At 66.5% G+C, this 19,562-nt stretch overlaps 2 protein-coding genes across 10 annotated transcripts in view; one reads left to right on the plus strand and one right to left on the minus strand.

Moving 5' to 3' along the window:
* Positions 1–8,309: 8,309 nt before the first annotated feature.
* Positions 8,310–19,562, minus strand: part of ZNF865 (zinc finger protein 865) — a 162,996-nt gene continuing 151,743 nt past the window's right edge. Inside the window, exons 2-6 of one of the 8 annotated variants that reach the window (XM_089319622.1) lie at positions 15,131–17,442; positions 10,886–11,002; positions 9,823–9,994; positions 9,221–9,313; positions 8,310–8,543 (exon numbers count right to left, since the gene is read on the minus strand). In XM_089319622.1, the coding sequence (XP_089175748.1) occupies positions 8,425–8,543; positions 9,221–9,313; positions 9,823–9,994; positions 10,886–11,002; positions 15,131–17,416 (2,787 nt within the window). In that variant the 5' untranslated portion in view covers positions 17,417–17,442 and the 3' untranslated portion in view covers positions 8,310–8,424. Of the gene's footprint in view, positions 8,544–9,220; positions 9,314–9,822; positions 9,995–10,885; positions 11,006–13,815; positions 17,443–19,562 lie in introns of those variants that run through there. The other 7 variants (XM_089319625.1, XM_089319621.1, XM_089319626.1 and 4 more) reach the window with 7 other exon arrangements.
* On the plus strand, positions 10,072–12,691 carry ZNF784 (zinc finger protein 784). Of its 2 annotated transcripts, none has more exons than XM_089319629.1 (2): positions 10,072–10,535; positions 11,317–12,691. In XM_089319629.1, the coding sequence occupies exons 1-2, from the start codon at positions 10,095–10,097 to the stop codon at positions 12,133–12,135; spliced, it is 1,260 nt and encodes a 419-aa protein (XP_089175755.1). In that variant the 5' UTR covers positions 10,072–10,094; the 3' UTR covers positions 12,136–12,691. The 2 variants fall into 2 exon arrangements, with proteins under 2 accessions (XP_089175755.1, XP_069919719.1); XM_070063618.2 differs by having other exon boundaries at positions 10,358–10,512.

The following is a 19,562-nucleotide window of genomic DNA, read 5'->3' on the forward strand; positions in this document are numbered from 1 at the left end:
GGATTCAGGTGGGGAGGCCAGAGCTGGGGGGGGGATCCAGGTGGGGAGGCCAGAGCTCAGGGGGGGGACCCAGGTGGGGGAGGCCAGAGCTGGGGGGGATCCAGGTGGGGGAGGCCAGAGCTCAGGGGGGGGATCCAGGTGGGGAGGCCAGCATTCAGGGGGGATCCCGGTGGGGGGTGGGTATCCACTGGGAACGGTCGTTATTCAGAATGCCGTGACAGTGGTCGTCTAGGTGAAGAACAGTCATCACTTCAGGACGCCATGAGGAACAATCTCCTAGGTGAGCAACAGTCATTACGTCAGAGCTCCATGAGGGACGGTCGTCTAGGCGAGAACGGTCGTTACGTCAGGACGCCGTGAGGAATGGTCATTACGTCAGAGCTCTGTGAGCGACGGTGGTCTCAGTGAAGAAGGGTCGTTACGTCAGGACGCCGAGAGGGGCGGTCAGTACCTCAGAGTGCCATGAGAGACAGTCGTCTACGTCAGGATGACATGAGCAACGGTCGTCCAGGTGAGGAACTGTCGTTACGTCAGGACGCCGTGAGCAGCGGTCGTTACGTCAGAGCGCGTGAGGGACGGTCGTCTAGGTGAGGAACGGTCATTACGTCAGGACGCCCTGAGCAGTGGTCATTACATCAGGACGCGTGAGGGACGGTCGACTAGGTGAGGAACGGTCATGACGTCAGGACGCCCTGAGCAGCGGTCATGACGTCAGGACGCGTGAGGGACGGTTGTCTAGGTGAGGAATGGTCATTACGTCAGGACGCCTGAGGGACGGTCGTCTAGGTGAGGAACGGTCATGACGTCAGGACGCCCTGAGCAGCGGTCTTTACGTCAGGACGCCGTGAGGGACGGTCGTCTAGGTGAGGAATGGTCATGAGGTCAGGACGCCCTGAGCAGCGGTCATGACGTCAGGACGCGTGAGGGACGGTTGTCTAGGTGAGGAATGGTCATGAGGTCAGGACGCCCTGAGCATTGGTCATTACGTCAGGACGCCGTGAGACCGTCGTCTAGGTGAGGAACGGTCATGACGTCAGGACGCCCTGAGCAGCGGTCATGACGTCAGGACGCCGTGAGGAACGGTCCTCTAGGTGAGGAATGGTCATTACGTCAGGACGCCTGAGGGACGGTCGTCTAGGTGAGGAACGGTCATGACGTCAGGACGCCCTGAGCAGCGGTCATGATGTCAGGACGCTGTGAGGGACGGTCGTCTAGGTGAGGAACGGTCATGACGTCAGGACGCGTGAGGGACGGTTGTCTAGGTGAGGAATGGTCATGAGGTCAGGACGCCCTGAGCATTGGTCATTACGTCAGGACGCCGTGAGACCGTCGTCTAGGTGAGGAACGGTCATTACGTCAGGACGCCTGAGGGACGGTCGTCTAGGTGAGGAACGGTCATTACGTCAGGACGCCTGAGGGACGGTCGTCTAGGTGAGGAATGGTCATGACGTCAGGACGCCCTGAGCATTGGTCATTACGTCAGGACGCCGTGAGACCGTCGTCTAGGTGAGGAACGGTCATGACGTCAGGACGCCCTGAGCAGCGGTCATGACGTCAGGACGCGTGCGGGACGGGCCTCTAGGCGAGCACGGCCACCCACGGGAGGTCACGGCCTTCGTCTTGTTCCTCGCTGCCCGCTGAAGGCTACGCCCAAGCCCCAGGGCACTGGCCGAGCGGAAAGGGAGAGGCGACGGGCAGCGCTTACCCTGGCAGCCAGCCTGGGGCAGGGGTGAGCCCCGCCGCGGCCCCCCTTCGGGTCAGCGCCCTGCCCCGCGCCTAGGAGCCCCGGACGGTGGCCGAGGGCCGGGCCCTGCACCCGCCTGGCCTGGGACGAGGCGCCGGGCTTGCCTGGCCCAGCCGTGTGGCCACTGGGCAGGGAGGCAGCGGATGGAAGGCCTCTCTGTCCCTCCCGCCTCTCTGTCACTCTGCCTCCCAAAGAAGTAACTAATCGAATAAGTCACTGCATCCTAAAAAACAAATAAACAAGAACCTTCCCGGAACACCTGCACCTCATGTCAGATCCGAGTTGGCCTCAGCCCAGCTTTCAAGTGCAGCCTCCTGATGTAGCAGGGACGGCCCGTGGACTTGGGTCCTCGCCGTCCACGCGGGAGACCCTGGTGGAGGGCCCAGCTTCGGGCTTTGGCCTGGCACAGTCCCCGCAACACAGGCCCTCTAGACGCGCGCTCTCTCGCTCTCTCTCTCTCTCAAAACGTCAGCAACAGTGCGGGCCCAAGAAGAGGCCGATGCTGCGAGACCAGGAGGGCGAGGAGCCGCAGGCGGGGCCGGGCAGTTGCGGCTCCGTGGCCAGACTGTTCCACAGGTGGACAGCGGAGACGGCGGCACTGCCGTGTAACTGGACTGGATCCCGGCGACTGGCCTTTAACAACGGTCAAAATGATCCATCTTGTGTGTGTTTTCTCACAGTTTAAAACCAGCCCGTGCAAAAGGGACAGCGGGGAGCCGCGTGTCCCCGGGCAGGGAGAAGTCAGAAGAAAGAGAACCCGATTGCAGCGGCCTCGGGCCGGAAGCGGCCCTGGGGTTCAGCCCGAGGCCACCTCCGCTCCGGGATCCTGGTCCTACAGCAGCGCGCACGGACGCTGCCACCTGAGTTCCGTCAGCCCACCCGCGGCGGTTCCCATGCACCCCTTCTCCACGCATTTTTAAGCGCCCTGCGATCCTGTGTCTGTGTGCTCCTCACACACTGCTGGCTTTGGGCCACTTTAGAGTTATTCACGTATAGACTTGACTCTAATAAATCACAGAATTTCGAATCCCACATTAGAATAGACAGAGCGTTCTGAACCAGGCGGCACAGAATTTGGAGCTACAGGAAAGACAGCTGTGAGGGAGCAGGCACTCGGCCTAGGCGGCTCAGGAGTGAGCTGAGACACTCGGGTTCCGCGGGGGAGTCCGGGTCCAGTCCCGGCCCCGCTCTGGGCCCCAGCGCCCGGGGCAGCGGGGGAGACAGCTGGAGGACTTGGGCTCCCGCCTCCTCAGGGCCAGATGGAGCTCCTGGCTTCTTTGTGGGCATCTGGGGAGTTAACAGACGGGAGACCTGTCCCTCTGCCTCCCAAACAAGACGTTCAGAGCCATTCAAAGCAGATGCCCACACAGTGCCCAGGTCCCCGGTGACGGGACTGCCCCTGTACAGGGCACCTGTTACCGTGCATGAACCAACAGCCGCAGCATTCACGGAAACACAGCCTTATTCAGATGTCCTGCTTGCAGCCCCTGTGCCTTGTTCCGTGCCGGGAGCTCGGGCCCCCTCGGGCCTCCCTGCACTTCAAGCCTTCCTGGCTTGTGACGGCTGGCGCTCTGAGCGGCACCTCGGCCGGATCGGCAGGGCTTCTCCTGCCGACGACACTGGGGCTGTGGCTTGGGGCAGAGGACCAGAGGCCAAGCCTCAGCCGGGCTGCTGACGTGCCCGCTGGCCCAGGCTGTGCCCGTCAGCCCTCTGCAGTCACTTCTCCCCGAACCACACCTGCTCTGAACGAAGCCGCAGCGTGCAGCCCACAGCTGAGGTGGGGAAGCCCTGCTCCACCGCCGTGCACGCTGAAATGGCCCGGCACCTGCTCCACGTCCCTGTCCAAACACGTGGTCTATCTGTATAGTCGGATACCTGCTCTGTGTGCGCATTCTACTTCCATGTTGCTGTTAACTTGTTCTTCAAACTGTTCTAGCTCCAGCTGTTGGCATCTCTTTCTCTTATTTTTACTTATTTATTTGAAAGGCAGAGTTAGAGAGACAGAAAGACCATTCATCTGCTGGTTCATGACCAAATGACCACAATGGCTGGGGCTGCAACAGGTGAAACCAGGAGCCCAGAACTCCACCTGGGTCTCACGTGGGTGGCAAGGGCCCATGCATTTGAGCCCTCTCCTGCTGCTCTCTCGGGCTGTCAGCAGGAGCTGGATCGGAAGTCGAGCAGCTGGGACTCGAACCTGTGCCCATAGGCGGCGCTGGCATCGCAGGCAGCAGCGTGTGCGCAGAACCGCCACCAGTGAGTTCAAACGACCAACAGCTGCCATTATGAGGCCTTTTGTTTGCTGTTCCACGACCCTACGAGGTAACAGATACCCGCCCCGTTTGCAAACGGCAGCGACACGAAAGCCCGGCCGGCACCCCAGCCCCCACGCCGAGCTCCTCCGGAGGCCAACCGCGCTCCCCACACCGCCCCGCGCCGGCCCCTCTAGCCGCGGCGGGCCTCTCTATGGCCCCTGCCCGTCTAGCCGCACGCCGCCTCTCGCTGCCCTCCGCCCCGTCCCCTCTATGCACCGCCCAGCTCTCGATGGTGCCCGCCCCCAGCCGTGAATCCCGGGGTTCTGTCCCCGCCTTCCCGGAGGGAGCGCCGCGGCGCTGGGGCCGCCCGCCCCCTGCGCCCGCCGGGCCCGTCACCGGCGCCGCCTCTCCGGGCGGACACGGCGGCCAGCGAAGGCCCCGCTGCAGGAGCGCAATCCCTACTTCCGAGGACAGGCGCAGCGGCGAGGCTGCGAAGGTGCTCCGGCCGGAAACTCCGGGCTCGGGGCGGAAAGGTCCGCGCTCCGCTCGGGCCCACGCTGCCTCTCACCGTGACTGGCCACGGAGCAGCTTCCCGCGTGCGGCCTCGTGTTTGTGCACGGCCGCCGCATTACAGACAGGAGAAAAGGGAGTCCGGAGTGGGGAAGGAACCACTCAAAACACCCGGGGGGCTGCAGTGCGGCGGGCTAGGCGCCCGGCGCTCCATCCAGTGGGGCGGGTTCGAGTCCCGGCTGCTCCACTTCCCACAGCTCCCAGCTACGGCCTGGAAGCAGCATGAGGCGGCCCGAGTCCTGGGCCCCTGCACCCCCTGGGAGACCCGGGTGCAGCTCCGGGCTCCTGGCTTCGGATCGGCGCAGCTCCGGCCGTTGTGGCCGACTGGGGCGTGAACCAGCGGATGGAAGACCTCTCTCTCCCTCTCTCTCTCTCTGCCTCTCCTGTCTCTGTGCAACTCTTTCAGATAAATAAGTAAATCTTTAAAAAGAAAGAAAAAGACTAGCCACTGCCTCACACACATTTCCAGTGCCCTGTAAGCTTAAATTCGTACCTGACGGTTGGCGGTGTGGTTGCATCAAGCCGTAGCCTGGGAGGTTCGAGTCCCGGCTGCTCCACTTCTGACCCAGCTCCCTGCTAATGCCCCTGGGAAAGCAGCAGATGACCCGAGTACGGGCCCCTGCACCCACGTGGGAGACCCGGATGGAGCTCAGCCTGGCCCACCCTGGCCGCTGTGGCCGTTTGGGCGATGAACCAGCAGATGGAGGACCCCTCTCTCCCTCTGCCTGAAAGAAAGGATTAATTTTCCCCAAACTGGGTGACAATGCTAAACCTACAACGTTGTGAGCCTGAAATAAAACTGTACTAAGCTTTTTGCTAAACCGTAAGGGGAACGTTGACGTATCTTCCTATTCCCCACAGTGTTGGCTGTTCACTAAGTTTTTGTGAGCTGGAATCGCACCAGTTTGGGAGGACTAAGCTTAATTTAAAAAAAAAATTTTTTTTTTTTTTTGACAAGCAGAGTGGACAGTGAGAGAGAGAGACAGAGAGAGAAAGGTCTTCCTTTGCCGTTGGTTCACCCTCCAGTGGCCGTCACGGCCGGTGCACTGCGCTGATCCGAAGGCAGGAGCCAGGTGCTTTTCCTGGTCTCCCATGGGGTGCAGGGCCCAAGCACTTGGGCCATCCTCCACTGCACTCCCTGGCCACAGCAGAGAGCTGGCCTGGAAGAGGGGCAACCGGGACAGAATCCGGTGCCCCGACCGGGACTAGAACCCGGTGTGCCGGCGCCACAGGCGGAGGATTAGCCTAGTGAGCCGCGGCGCTGGCCAGGACTAAGCTTAATTACAGCTTCACCTGCGTCCAGAGGGCCTGCGGCACCTCTCGCAGTCCTTCTCCAGGGAGATTGGTGTGGGGCTTTGAAGGCTCTTGGTCTGGGTAACCCACATTCCCGCTTTAGTGCCGACAGAATCGGTGCGAGTGGCAGGGGAATGACAATTAGGGGTGAAAGGAGGCTTCCTGGTTTTGCGTGTCTGAACTGTCGGTTATTTTTACGTCGTTGATGGTCAGAGATGTAGTTAAGGATGTACAGTGACCTCGGCGTATGCAGAACAAAATCAGGGTAGGAAGAGCAAATCAGAAAACGCAGAATAGAGGGTATTCTATGCACCGAGCCATGCCAGGTAGTAAATTAATAAAAATATGCAGTGTTTCTTGAAGAATGAGATTTTCACGTGGTGAGCATCCTTCCCGCGCTGTGACTGGCCACGATTTCAGTCCTCACATCGAATCCGTGTTGATGCGTATAATCAGCTCTGCACTCCTTCTTAACTGCAGGAGTTTCACTTTTTTTTTTTTTTTTTTTTTGACAGGCAGAGTGGACAGTGAGAGAGAGAGAGACAGAGAAAGGTCTTCCTTTTGCCGTTGGTTCACCCTCCAATGGCCGCCGCGGCCGGCACAACGCGCTGATCCAATGGCAGGAGCCAGGTTCTTCTCCTGGTCTCCCATGGGGTGCAGGGCCCAAGCACCTGGGCCATCCTCCACTGCACTCCCTGGCCACAGCAGAGAGCTGGCCTGGAAGAGGGGCAACCGGGACAGAATCCGGCGCCCCAACCGGAACTAGAACCCGGGGTGCCGGCGCCACTAGGCGGAGGATTAGCCTAGTGAGCCGCGGCGCCGGCCAGAAGTTTCATTTTCAACTTCCAAGGGCTGGTCCCTGCCTGACACTTGAGTTCTCAGTCAGTTAAAATTGTCAGTGTGATTGACTGCAGTCCCAACAGGCAGATCTGAGGATGCCTGCGGGCCTAGGACCTCAGAATTGTTGCCAGCTCTGTGTCCATTCACTCAGGCACCCCCCATCCAACGCTCCAATGCAGGAATTCACTAGCGCCACAGCACCGGCTACAAAACTGTTGTTTTTAAAGATAGTTATTTATTTGGAAGGCAGTGTGTATGTGTGTGTGTGAGAGAGAGAGAGAGAGCTTGCATCCACTGACTCACCCCCCAGATGGCCACAATAGCCATCAGCCAGGCCAAAAAGTCAGGAGCCAGGAAACCTGACCTTGCACGTGGGAGACAGGGGCCCAGGTACTTGGGCCACCTTCCACTACCTTCCCAGACACATTAGCAGGGAGCCAGGTCTTGAATCTGCTCAAATCCAGACGGCTAGTGTGGCAGGCTGCAGCTTAACCCACTGCAGCGCAGCGCCAAGCTCTGTTGTGTCATCGTCATCATTATTGTTTTATTTGAGAGACAGAGAGAACGAGCATCCATCCGTCGGGTCGCTCAGATGCCTACGACAGCTGGGGCTGGGCCAGGAACTCAGTCTTCTCCTGCATGGGTACAGGTACTGAGCCATCATCACTGCCTCCCTGGGTCTCCATAAGCAGGAAGCTGGAACCCAGACCCAGAGCCAGGAGCTGAACCCAGGCGCTCTGACGCACATGGGGCACTTTAGACGCTGGGCTCAACGCCGCCTCCAGCCGACTCATTCTCAAAGACGGGGATCCAGGCTCAGGGAGGAGTGATGTGGTCAGGGCTTCACAGCTCGCGGCAAGCAGGGGCCACCGTGAGCCAGGCCAGACCCTGCTTCTTCTGGATCCGGTCTAGGATTCCTCCTGCCGTTTTCTGGAGGCCTCCCTGTGGCAGACATGAGCCTCGGGTCCTGCAGGAGCCTGGCCGTGACCGCCAGGATCCAGCCTCACCATGACTCCTTGGCAACCGCGCGAGGTAGGCACCACGCACTCCCCAACAGGAAGCTGGCAGCGAGAGCTCACTTACCCATCAGTCAGCAGGTGTACACAAGGCTCTTAGGGACCATGAAAACGTTCGGCTTCGGTTAAATCACAAGAACAGAGGCAGCCTGGGCTCTGTCTGGAATATAATCTGCGATGTATTTTGTGGCCGAGAGGGCCCGCAAAGGCACAAACGCCCGCGCTCGTGACACTCAGGGACAGCTTTGCAGAGGTCAGCTGCCCGGCTCAGTGGCCGTATCGAGGCCGAAGGTATTCCTCTTCTTTGACCCAGCCATTCAAGCCCCAGGAACACAACCTACAGAGTACTGCTCCCTTTCAAGGAGACCCGGGCCCGCACATCTGTGGTGCAGCGCTTGTAGTCGTGACAAGAAATTGGATCCGACCTAAGGTGTGTGAGCGTGAGGACAAGCGCTTGTCACGTAGCCGGGTGGAGGCTGCCACACCGCGCAGCGAGTGAGGACTGCGGGTGCCCATGCAGACAACCACCAAACCTGTGTCAGCGAGGACAGTGAGGACAAGTTCTGCGGATGGCTACAGTTGAAGGTACAATTTTTTATTCTTAAAAAACATTTATTTATTCATCTGAAATTCAGAGTTACAGAGAGGGAGAGACACAGAGAGAGATAGTCCGTCTGCTGGTTCACTCCCCAAATGGCCGTAATAGTCAGGGCTGGACCAGGCCAAAGTCAGGAGCCAGGAGCTTCTTCTGGGTCTCCCACGCGGGTGCAGGGGTCCGAGGACTTGGGCCATCCTCTGCTGCTTTCCCAGGCGCTTTGCAGGGAGCTGGAGCGGAAGCAGAGCAGCCGGGACTTGAACCGGCGCCCATGTGAAAAGCCAGCACTGCAGGCAGCTGCTTAACCCACTGCACCACAGCGCTGGCCCCTACTATTTCTTTTTTAAAAGACATCTATTTCTTTGAAAGGCAGAGGTACAGGGAGAGAGGGAGAGACAGACTGGTTCACGCCCCAAACGACAGCAATGGCTGAGCCTGGAGCTTCACCCAGACCTCCCAAGACGGTGCAGGGGCCCAAGGACTTAAACGCTTCCTTCGGCTGCTTTGCCAGGCGCATTAGCAGGGAGCTGGGTTGGAGGTGGAGCGCCGGGACTCCGACTGGCGCCCATAGGCTTCACCCGCTGCGCCACAGCACCGGCTCAGGACAGCATATCAGGTCACTGATGCAGCAAAGTTAGAGACGTGCTGGGAGCGCCGGACAGAGCCATGCATGCCTTGGGCGGGTATGGAAGGACACAGGGCTCAGCTGTGTCTGTAATGCATGGGGAGGGGCTGGGGAGGGGGCGCAGGAGTCACTGTGTCACTGCCAGCCTTTGTGTGCAGAACTGGTCCATCATAGAAGACATCTGAGTGAGAGCTCTGTGTATCTGAGTGAGCAGGCTGCAGCGTGAGGACAGAACCAACGTGGGCCTAAATGCCTTAGGGGCCGGGCGGCGCTGTGGCTCACCGGGTAAAGCCGCCTCCTGCGGCGCCGGCTTCCCATATGGGCGCCGGTTCGAGTCCAGGCTGCTCCACTTCCCATCCAGCTCTCTGCTGTGGCCTGGGAAAGCAGTAGAAGATGGCCCAAGTCCTGGGACCCCTGCACCTGCGTGGGAGACCAGGAGGAAGCTCCTGGCTCCTGGCTTCGGATCGGTGCAGCTCTAGCCGTTGCCGCCAGTGGGGGAGTGAACCAGCAGATGGAAGACCTCTCTCTCTCTCTCTCTCTCTCTCTCTCTCTCTCTGTCTCTCTCTCTCTGCCTCCCGGTAGCTCTCTCTGCCTTTCAAGTAAATAAATAAATCTTCTAAAAACCTGCTTTAGGGGCAAGGCGTCGGCACTGTGGCTGCTTTGCCTGCGTGGACACCCAAACGGGGCTTGAATACCAGTGCCACCCAGCATGCACTGGGCCCCCGACACCGGCCGTGGTCTAGCCCGCCTGCAGCCGGCATGACCCCGCTCCCACGCGGACTCCCCGCTCCCACGGGAGGCGCTAAGGGAGAGGCGGCCCCACCCCGCTCCCACGCGGACTCCCCGCTCCCACGGGACGCGCTAAGGGAGAGGCGCGGCCCCACCCTGAGTCCACGCGGAGGCGAGATCCGGACGTCGCTGCGGACCCGCCCGGGGCCCGGTCCTCGGTGCTGCCGGACACGCGCGGCCCCGGGCTGCTCCCGCCAGACGCCACGCCCACCTGTGGGCTCTGCTTCCTCTCAGGTCCGCGCTGTTTTCGGGGTTTCTTTCCACGGGCTTTGGGGGAAAAAAAAAAAAAAACCTCGCATTCGCGAACTCGGAGCCATGACGTCATCGCGAACTTTAAAAAATACCTCACATTCGCGAACTCGGCGCCATGACGTCACCACGAGCCGCGCCAACCCCGAAAAGGTTTTCTCTGCCACACCGCGGAGGTTCAATCCCGGGGCCGGGGGGCTGCTCGCGCCGGCTCACGGCGGCGGGCGTTCGGTTTGCTCCCCGCCGCCGCACCAGCGGTAACGCGAAAACCGCGCCAAACCTCCCGGCCGCGGCTCGGGGAGCGCCCCGCCACGCCCCTCCAGCCACAGCCCCGCCCCGCCAGCCACAGCCACGCCCCCGCCACCCCGCAGGGCGCCTGCGCAGTAGCCCGTCGCCGGCCCGAGCCCCGCCCCCCTCCGCAGCACTCATTGGCCTCGGGGGCGGGACTCGGGCACAAGATGGCCGCCGCGCGCCCGGAGCCCCCGAGCCCGAGCTCAGCGACCCCGGAGTCGCGGTCCCCGGAGCCTCCGGACCTGGTGCGGGTGAAAAGGGGGCCTGGGTGAGGGTCTCGAGGTGCAGGGGATGGGGGCGGGGGGGCGGGACTTGGGAAGCTTGGGCGTAGCGGGCAGGTATTCAGGGCTCCGTCCTGGGGGAGCTGAGGGGGCGGGGCCCGAGGCCAGCGGTGACTGGGGGCGGGGTTTGATTTGCATGATCAGGGGCGGAGTCGCGGAGGGGCGGGCTCGGGAATCCCGGGCGGGGCTAGTGGAGCCGGGTGGCAGTGTTGGGGAGGGTGACCCTGGGTGATCCCGGGAGGGTTGGGGTCGGGTCCCGGGGATGCGGGGAGGGACCCTGCCCTAGGGAAGTCCTGGGGGGCGGGGACGTCCGTTCTTTCCGCGCGCGCGCACTTACGGAGCGCGGCCCCGGGCTCCGGGAGGCCGGTGTCCGAGCCGCGCTGGGCCTCTGTTCTCCCGGAGCCGGGGGTGTCCTGCGGGCAGAGGGACAGCGCTCGGAGGTTGCTGGCGACTCCTTCTATAAAGGACAGGAAATCAGAGTGAGCCAGGACGGGGGGGGGGGGGCTGCACTCCGAGGGGAGCCGTCCTCGGGGTCGGCGAGATGAGCGGGTCCGGGTGCCCTCGGAGCCCTCGGAGGGTCTCCAGCGGACACTCGGTGTGGTCGGCAGGCCGCTCAGGCTGCTCCGGGCAGGCGCAGGTCCCTTTAGGGGCCGGACCCAGAGTCCCCGTCGGGCAGCGGGGGCTGTGCGGGTCGGGGGGTGTGCAGACCGCAGAGGTCTTGTGCAGCGCCACAGCTTCCCCTCCTCCTCCTCTTACCCCCCCCCCCAGGTCCTGCTGCCCGACGCTGGCCGCCCGCCCACGCCCCCGAGTGACCTCATCGAGATCCAGGTGGTGAAGGTGACGGACACCACGCTGGTCCCCGAGCCCCCGGAGCCAGGCTCCCTGCGCTGCGCATTGTGCCCCGCCGCCTTCCGGCTGGTGTCGGACCTGCTGTTCCACGAGCACGGCCACCTGGCCCGGGCGGACGGAGACCCCGGCCGGTGCCACGTGTGCGGCCACCGCTGCCCGGGCCCCGCCAGCCTGCGCGCCCACTACAGCCTGCACACGGGCGAGCGGCCCTACCGCTGCGCCCGGTGCCCGCGGGCCTTCAAGGCCCTGGCGCCGCTGCTGCGCCACCAGCGCCGGCACGGCGTGGAGCCCGGAGCCCCGCGCAGGCCCCCGGAGGCGGCCGCGGCGGGCGGGCAGGGGCCCGGGCCGCCGGCCGAGCGCGCCGAGGTGGTGCTGGCGGCGGCGGCGGCCGGCGCGGCCGTGGGGAAGCCGTTCGCCTGCCGCTTCTGCGCCAAGCCGTTCCGCCGCTCGTCCGACATGCGGGACCACGAGCGCGTGCACACGGGCGAGCGGCCCTACCACTGCGGCGTGTGCGGCAAGGGCTTCACGCAGTCCTCGGTGCTCAGCGGCCACGCGCGCATCCACACGGGCGAGCGCCCCTTCCGCTGCGGCCTCTGCGACCGCACCTTCAACAACTCCTCCAACTTCCGCAAGCACCAGCGCACGCACTTCCACGGGCCAGGCCCGGGGCTGGGCGGGGGGCCGGGGAGCGCGTGCGGGGCGGGGCGCGCCGAGACGAAGGCGGAGAACGACCCGTAGGCGGGGGCGGGCGCGGGGGAGAGGCCCAGACTCCCCGCGGCCCTCTGTGAGGAAGGCGCAGGTGCCCAGCTCCGCGCGGGACCAGGGCGGACCGCGCACCCCGCCTGCCTCCTCTCTAGATGCCTGGGCACGGCTGTGGGGGAGAATCGGCGTCGTGTTCCTGGTCCAGGCCTCTTGCGCACAATCCTGGCCCGTCGGGGGGCTCCCCTCGGGAGGGCCAGGGTGGACTTTTTGCCTACCTCACTGGATTGCACTGGACCTGGGAGCCCGCCCCCCCTCCCCGCCCCAAGCAGCAGGCGTCCACCGGGAGACCGGGGTCCCATCACGTCCAGCTAGAGGGTGCCCAGGCCACCGCTGAGAGCCTTGGCACCTGCGGGATGCAAGCCAGGCTGTGGATCCCGACTCCGAGAGCTGCTCCCAGGGTGGCCGCCCCTCCCCCATCCAGGCTCCCGCAGTACCGGGGAACCGGGGGCACAGCTGCGGGGCCCCAGGAGTCAGAGGGGTGGCTGGTGTGGGCCAGAGCCCTCCCGTTCCTATTAAAGGACTTTATGAAGGCCCTGTTGGTCTCGTGTCCAGGCTGCTCTGGGGAGGGGGCGTCTTCGCTCCTAGAAGGGGGTTGGTCTCAGAAACTGGGCACGACAGAGGGGCCCGGTGATTGGCGCTTGTCAAGGAGGGAGTCCCCGATTTTCACACTCCTGCTCACCCAGCCTCCTCCGGGAGGCACCGCACACACAGATCAGGAGCAAACCCAACTCCTGCCCACCCCCCACCCCCAGGCCACCAGGACCAAGCCAGAAACCGGGGCCACTTCCCTGCGCCTAACCCTTTACTGAGCCGGTTCAACACGTCTGGCATCCGAATCCGACCTTCCTTCTTCCCACCCTCGGGGGCCAGCCCAGCAGTGCCCTCACATAGGGACAGCGGCCAAGCCCTGCCCCATGGCTGCAGTCCACGGCTCCTGCTGCCGAAACAGGCGTTGAGCCGAGTGGCCGTGTGAATGAGATGGCCGGTGGGTGGTATCCAGGCTCCAGCCAGCAAATCGACCCACCCCAAGGTCCAGCACACACATACCCGACCCCGCCCCTCCTCTCTGCGGCCACCCAATCCGAAATTCTCCAAGGTGGAGGCGGCTAAGCCCTCGCCTAGGGACGTGCCCACTTTACCTGGGGAGTACCTGCTCGGGTATAACCACCCCAAGCTCGCCGGAAATGAGCTTCCGCCCGCCTGCACCGCACAGGCACGTGCGGGGCCTTCATTAATGAGAACAGGCAGCTACCCAGGGTCCCTGCCCTCCCTTTGGCCGCTCGCGACCTGCCCTGGCGTGATTACCCCTTACCCCGCTCCATCTTCCAGCCCCAGTAGCCAGGCACTCGGGCTGAAGCCCCAACCGTGCTGGGGGCCTCTGAGGCACCGGACTCCCGGCAAGCGGGAAACCCAACGCACGTCGCAGCACGCTCGGCTCACTGCCCCGGCCGCTCCTAGGGGCGGGCGCTGTGTGCCCTCTTGCTTCCCCAGGGCGAGGGGCAGGTCCAGCTCACCGCTTTCCCAGGGGCCTCAGGAGAGGGCGCCCTAGGGGGCGAAAGCACCCGGACGTCGAGGCCTCCCCAGGAGCGGAGTGGGGGGCAGAGGGGGCCCGATCCCCAGGCGCCCGTCTCTGAGATGCACAGGCGGACGCCGGCACCCTGTGGACAAGGTTTATTAGTCTCCACTCTGTACAAGCCGCGTCTGCCACCCCGCCCCCACCCCACACCCAAAAGAGCACGCAGCGCCCCCGTGCCCTCCCGCCTTGCTCGCTGGTCAGCCGCTGTCCGGCGGGGAGGGCGGCTCACACCCATGGCCCCCGAGGCTTGCTGGGGGCAGAACGCCGAGGGGAGGGAGGGGGCGACTGACGAGGGTTACGAAACGGGGCTGGGCGGAGGACCGGGCAGTGTCTGATGGGGCACGGGGGCGACCCGGTGCCGAGTTTGCAGGGCCGGGGGGCGGGGGCTAGCCTGGAGTTCTGGCGTCACGGGGGGGACAGCGGGGAGGGCGCAGTGTGACGAGCGGCCTGGACACCGCCGGGCGGGAGCCCCGGTCAGGCGTCCTTCCCCGGCAGGGCCCCCGCCCCCGGCGCCGGCGCCCCGGGCGCGCCCAGGCCCTCGGCTTTGTGCACCAGGCGGTGCTTCTTGAGCCCGTAGGTGTTGGCGAAGCCCTCGCCGCAGGAGGAGCAGCGGAAGGGCCGCCCGCCCTGGTGGGCCGCCAGGTGCTTCCGGAAGTAGCCGGGGTCCTTGAAGGCCTTGAGGCAGGCGGGGCAGCGCAGCTCGGGCCGCGGCGGCTCGTGGGCGCGCTGGTGGCGCAGCACGGAGCTCAGGTAGAAGAAGCCCTTGCCACAGTGCTCGCAGCGGTAGGCGCGCTCGCCCAGGTGCAGCCGCTGGTGCTCCAGCAGGTTGGAGCGGTAGCGGAACGTCTTCCCGCAGGCGCCGCAGCGCTGCGGCCGGGCCACCGCGTGCAGCCGGCGGTGCTCCGCCAGGCTGGACGACTGCGCGAAGCGCTTGGCGCACACGCCGCACTTGAAGGCCCGCTCGCCCGTGTGCACCACGCGGTGCTGCCGCAGGTACCAGGAGCGCAGGAAGCCCCGCCCGCACACGCCGCACCGGTAGGGCCGCTGCTCCGTGTGGCAGCGCTGATGGCGCATCAGCAGGGCCGCCTCCCAGAAGCGCTTCCCGCACACCGGGCAGCGGAAGCCGCGCTTCTGCCGGTGGCTGCGGCGGTGCAGCAGCAGGTCGTAGGCGCCCGCAAAGCTCTGGCCGCACAGCCCGCAGCCCAGGGTCCTCCGCACCAGGTGCACGTACTTGTGAGTCACCAGCCCCAGGAAGTGCTTGAAGCTCTGGCCACAGGTGGCGCAGCTGAAGCGCTCGGGGCCCGCGCCGGCGCCCCCGCCAGCCCCGGCCCCCGCCGCCCCGCCCGAGTCCTCGCCCCCAGACACCCCCGCCAGCGCCGCCACGGCCGCGCCCACCTCTCCTGCCAGCCCGTTGTCCAGCGCGCTGGCCGCGTCCGCGCCGCCGGCGCCGTCGGGGGGCTGCGCGCCGCCGGCCGCGGGGGGCAGCAGGCGCTCGGGGGCGGCCTGGTGCACCAACTTGTGCCACATCAGGTTCTCGATGAAGCCGAAGGTCTTGCCGCACGCGTCACAGCCGTACGGCTTCTCCGCCATGTGCGCCTCCTTGTGGCTCATGACGTGGAAGAGATCCGGGAAGTGCTCGCCGCAGTCCGAGCAGGCGTAGCTCAGCCCGTCGGCGGGCCCCGCGGCCGCGCCCGCCGCCCCCGACCCGCAGGCCCCCGGCGCGCCCTGGCTGGCGGGCAGGCCCGCGGCGCCGGCCAGCGCGCAGGGCAGCTGCAGCCGGTGCACCTGGCGGTGGCGGGTGAGGCTCTGCGGGTAGCCGAAGACCTTGCCGCACAGCTCGCACTTGTAGGGCCGCTCGCGCGTGTGCACCACGTGGTGCTTGCTCAGGTGGAAGGACTCGCGGAAGCGCTTCCCGCACACGGGGCACTGGTGCGGCTTCTCGCCTGTGTGGATGCGCTCGTGGCGCTTGAGGGTCTCCCGGCGCCCGAAGCCGCGCCCGCAGATGCCGCAGCAGAACGTCTTCCCGGGGCCGCCGGCGCCCGAGCCGCCCGCCGCGCCGGCCCCGGCGCCGCCGAGCAGCAGCGGGTGGGCCCCGAGCAGCGGCACCGGCACGGCGCCGTACACCACGGCCGCGGCGGCCGCCGCCGCCTTCTCGCTGTCCGTGGCGGGAGGGTCGGGGGGCAGCAGGTAGGGCCCCGGGGGGAAGGCGGGCGGCGGCTGCGGGCCCGAGGCCGCGCCGTCCTTGGGCGCCTCGGCGCCGGCGGGGGCGCTGGCGGCGGCGGCGGCGGCGGGCGCGGCGTGGGCCGCCTTGTGCCGCAGCAGGCTCTGCGGCGCCGAGTAGGACTTGCCGCACAGGTCGCAGGGGTAGGCGGGCCGCGCGCCGCCCGGGCCCGCGCCCGCGTGCGCCGCCTGGTGCTTGAGCAGGTAGGCGGCGTCGCGGAAGGCCTTGCCGCACACGCCGCAGGGCAGGCGCAGCAGGTCGGCCGAGTGCGTCTTCACGTGCCGCTTGAGGCTCTCGCGGCGGTTGAAGCTCTTGCCGCACACGGAGCACGAGAAGGGCTTCTCGCCCGTGTGGATGATCTGGTGCTGGTGCAGGTGGCTCGGCTTCTTGAACACCTTCCAGCACAGCGGGCAGGCGAACGGGCCCTCGCCGCCGGCCGGGGCGGGCGCGGGGGGCGCGGCGGCCCCCGTGGGGCCCGCGCTGCCCTCGGCCGAGGCGGCGGGCGCGGCGGCGGGGCCCGAGGACCCCGGGGCGGGCGCGGGCGCGGGGGCGGGGGCGCCGGGCGCGGGCAGGCCGAGCGGCGGCAGCGGCAGGCCGGGCTGCGGCGGCGCGTCCTTGTGGCAGCGGCGGTGGCGGATGAGGCTGGACACGTGGTTGTAGGTGCGGCCGCACACGCCGCACTCGTAGGGCCGCTCCCCCGAGTGCACCAGCATGTGCTGCACCAGGTGCGACGACTGCTTGAACGACTTCTGGCACACGCCGCACGGGAAGCGCCGCTCCATCAGGTACTTGAGCCGCCGGAAGTAGCCCTTGTCGTCCTTGGTGGGGTCGCAGGTGGCGCCCGCGACGGCGGCGGCGGCCGCGGGGCCCTGCGGGGTCTGCGCGGGGGCGGGCAGCGGCCCCGGGGCGCCGGTGGGGGCGCCCAGCCCCGGCGTCGCCCCCGGCCCGGCGGCCGGCCCCCCGCGCTTCAGGTTCCCGAACAGGTGCTGGTGCCCCGAGAGGTCCACGATGCCCCACTGCGGCGCGGCGAAGGCGGCGTCGAACAGCGGCGGCGGCGGCGCCCCGAAGGCGGGCGGCAGCGGCGGGTCGGGCTTCTTGGCTTGGCCGGAGGTCGAGGAGGAGGAGGACGAGGAGGAGGAGGAGGACGACGACGAGGACGAGGAGGAGGAGGAGGACGAGGACGGCGCCTCCGCCTTGGGTTTGAAGGGGGCCGCGGGCGGGTAGTCGTACTGCGGCGGCGGCGGCGGCGGCGGCGGCGGCGGCGGCGGGGGCCCGGGCGCGCAGGGCAGGGCGGCCACGGCCTTGGCGTGCTCGCCGTACAGCTCGACGGGCTCGAAGCGCTGGTGGTTGAGGAACTCCAGGAAGTCAAAGGGGTAGCTCTGGAAGTGGACCCCGTCCTCGCCGCCCAGGCCGCTGCTCCCGCCGCCCCCGGCGCCGCCGCCCGCTGCGTTCGCCTCCATCTCCGGCGGCGGCGGCGGGAGGAGACCTGTGGACAGAGGGCCGGCACTGAGCACGCGGCAGGCGCCCGGCGCCCGGGGAGTTCTGGTCTGCGGCCGGACGCCGCGCCCCTGTGCCCAGCTGAGGGAGCAGCCCAGGGCCTCCCCCGCTGGCCCCTGTCCTCCCGGGGACCCCACTGTCCCCCTCGGGGGCGTGCCTGCCGCCCCGGGCTCCGCTGTACCCCCACCCTCGGCCCCCTGAGGTAAGGGCGATGGAGAGAGTGCGCCCGAGCAGTGTGGCCGCACAGGGCGCCCAGGTGCACTGGGGGGAGCCGCGAGGCGCCGTGTGCGGCTCACGGGTGGGCGGCTCCCAGACAGGGGACACCCGGCAGCCGCCTCACTACCCGAGAGGCAGGGCAACCGGCGGGGCGTGCGTGCGTGCGTGCGTGCTTCCAACACAAGGAGGCGGGGGGGGGGGGGGCAGGTGGCCTGATCCGACAGGGCCGGCGCGGGGACCCGCACTTTCTCCACGGCGGGGAGGACGGCAGCCCCCACCCTTGGAGGCCCTCGGGCCTGCCTCAGAGCACGTGGCCGAGGGCAGCACAGGGCCCACAGCAGGTGCCCAGCCCCTGCCCTCCCCACTGGCAGGCACACCCTGGCCTGGTCGAGTCTGCCCGCCACTCCCCCCGCCCCGGCCGGGACCCGAGCTCCTGGATTATCTCCCAGTTCCTAGCCCCACCCAGGGGCCTCCGGCCACCCCCAGGCTGGGGTGGTGGCTGAAGAGCCCACCAGGTGGGCCTGCCCCTGGCTCTGCAGGTGCCCAGCCCACTTGGGGGGGTGGGGCCGCCCGGACCCAGCCCGAGCTACCCTGCGCAGGTGGAGACTGTGCCCCTCCCCCACCTGGAGGGGGTATTTTTAGTCTGCAGCTCTGGTGTCTTCTTCCTTGGACGGGACTCCCCTGCACTTAACCTGATCCCACAGGAGCACAGGCACGCCGGGGCGGGGCGGGGCGGGGCGGGGCGGCAGAGCAAGTAAGTGGGACACAGCTCTGGATGGCAGCGGGGCTGGGAGGAAAGCACACGAGGTAGGGGCTCTGGGTGGGGGCACCGCCTGCAGGCCAGCCACTGGTCCAAGCACCTCGGCCGTCCCGAGCCCCTGCTCTAGCCCGTGAAACATCACTGGACAAATGGGGAGCCAGGCTCCGAGGGGGCAGCGCTGCAGCACAGTGGGCTGGGCCCTGCCTGCAGCGCTGCTTCAAGCCCCGGCTGCTCCACTTCCCATCCAGCTCTCTGCTGTGGCCTGGGAAAGCAGTGGAGGATGGCCCAAGTCCTTGGGCCCCTGCACCCATGTGGGAGACCTGGAGGAAGCTCCTGGCTTCGGATCAGCACAGCTCCAGCCACTGCGGCCATCTGGGGAGTGAACCACTGAATGGAAGACCCCCCCCCCCCCCGACCTCTCAAGTCCTTTTCTAAAAATGCCATATAAAAAAGTCAGCACCAGTCTGTGGCTGAACCAATTGGCTTGGCTGGGAGCGGACCCCATCTCCTCCCCCGCTGCCCCAAGTGTTGTGATAGAGGCCACTCCCTCAGAGCAGGGAGCCTCATCTGGGGGTGCTCCCTCAAAATGGGGGGTGCTCCCTCAGAGCGGGGGCCTCGTCTGGGGTGCTCCCTCAAAATGGGGGGTGCTCCCTCAGAGTGGGGAGCCTCGTCTGGGGTGCTCCCTCAGAGCAGGGAGCCTCATCTGGGGGTGCTCCCTCAGGGCAGGGCCTCTGGGGTCTCATAGTGGGGGCCTCGTCTAGGGTTCTCCCTCAGAGCGGTAAGCCCCATCTGGGGTGCTCCCTCTGAGTGGCAGCCTCGTCTGGGGGTGCTCCCTCAGAGCAGGTGCCTCATCTGGGGTGCTCCCTCAGAGCGGGGACCTCGTCTGGGGTGCTCCCTCAGAGCGGGGGCCTCATCTGGGATGCTCCCTCAGGGCGGGCAGCCTCGTCTGGGGTACTCCCTCAGGGCAGGAGCCTCATCTGGGGGTGCTCCCTCAGAGCAGGGAGCCTCGTCTGGGGTGCTCCCTCAGTGCAGGGCCTCCTCTGGGGTGCTCCCTCAGGGCAGGAGCCTCGTCTGGGGTGCTCCCTGAGTGGTGGCCTCGTCTGGGGTGCTCCCTCAGGGCAGGGCCTCGTCTT

The sequence above is a fragment of the Oryctolagus cuniculus genome, chromosome 18 (genome assembly GCF_051225735.1).
Source record: "Oryctolagus cuniculus isolate XC-2025 breed Fujian yellow rabbit chromosome 18, ASM5122573v1, whole genome shotgun sequence".
NCBI lineage: Eukaryota > Metazoa > Chordata > Mammalia > Lagomorpha > Leporidae > Oryctolagus > Oryctolagus cuniculus.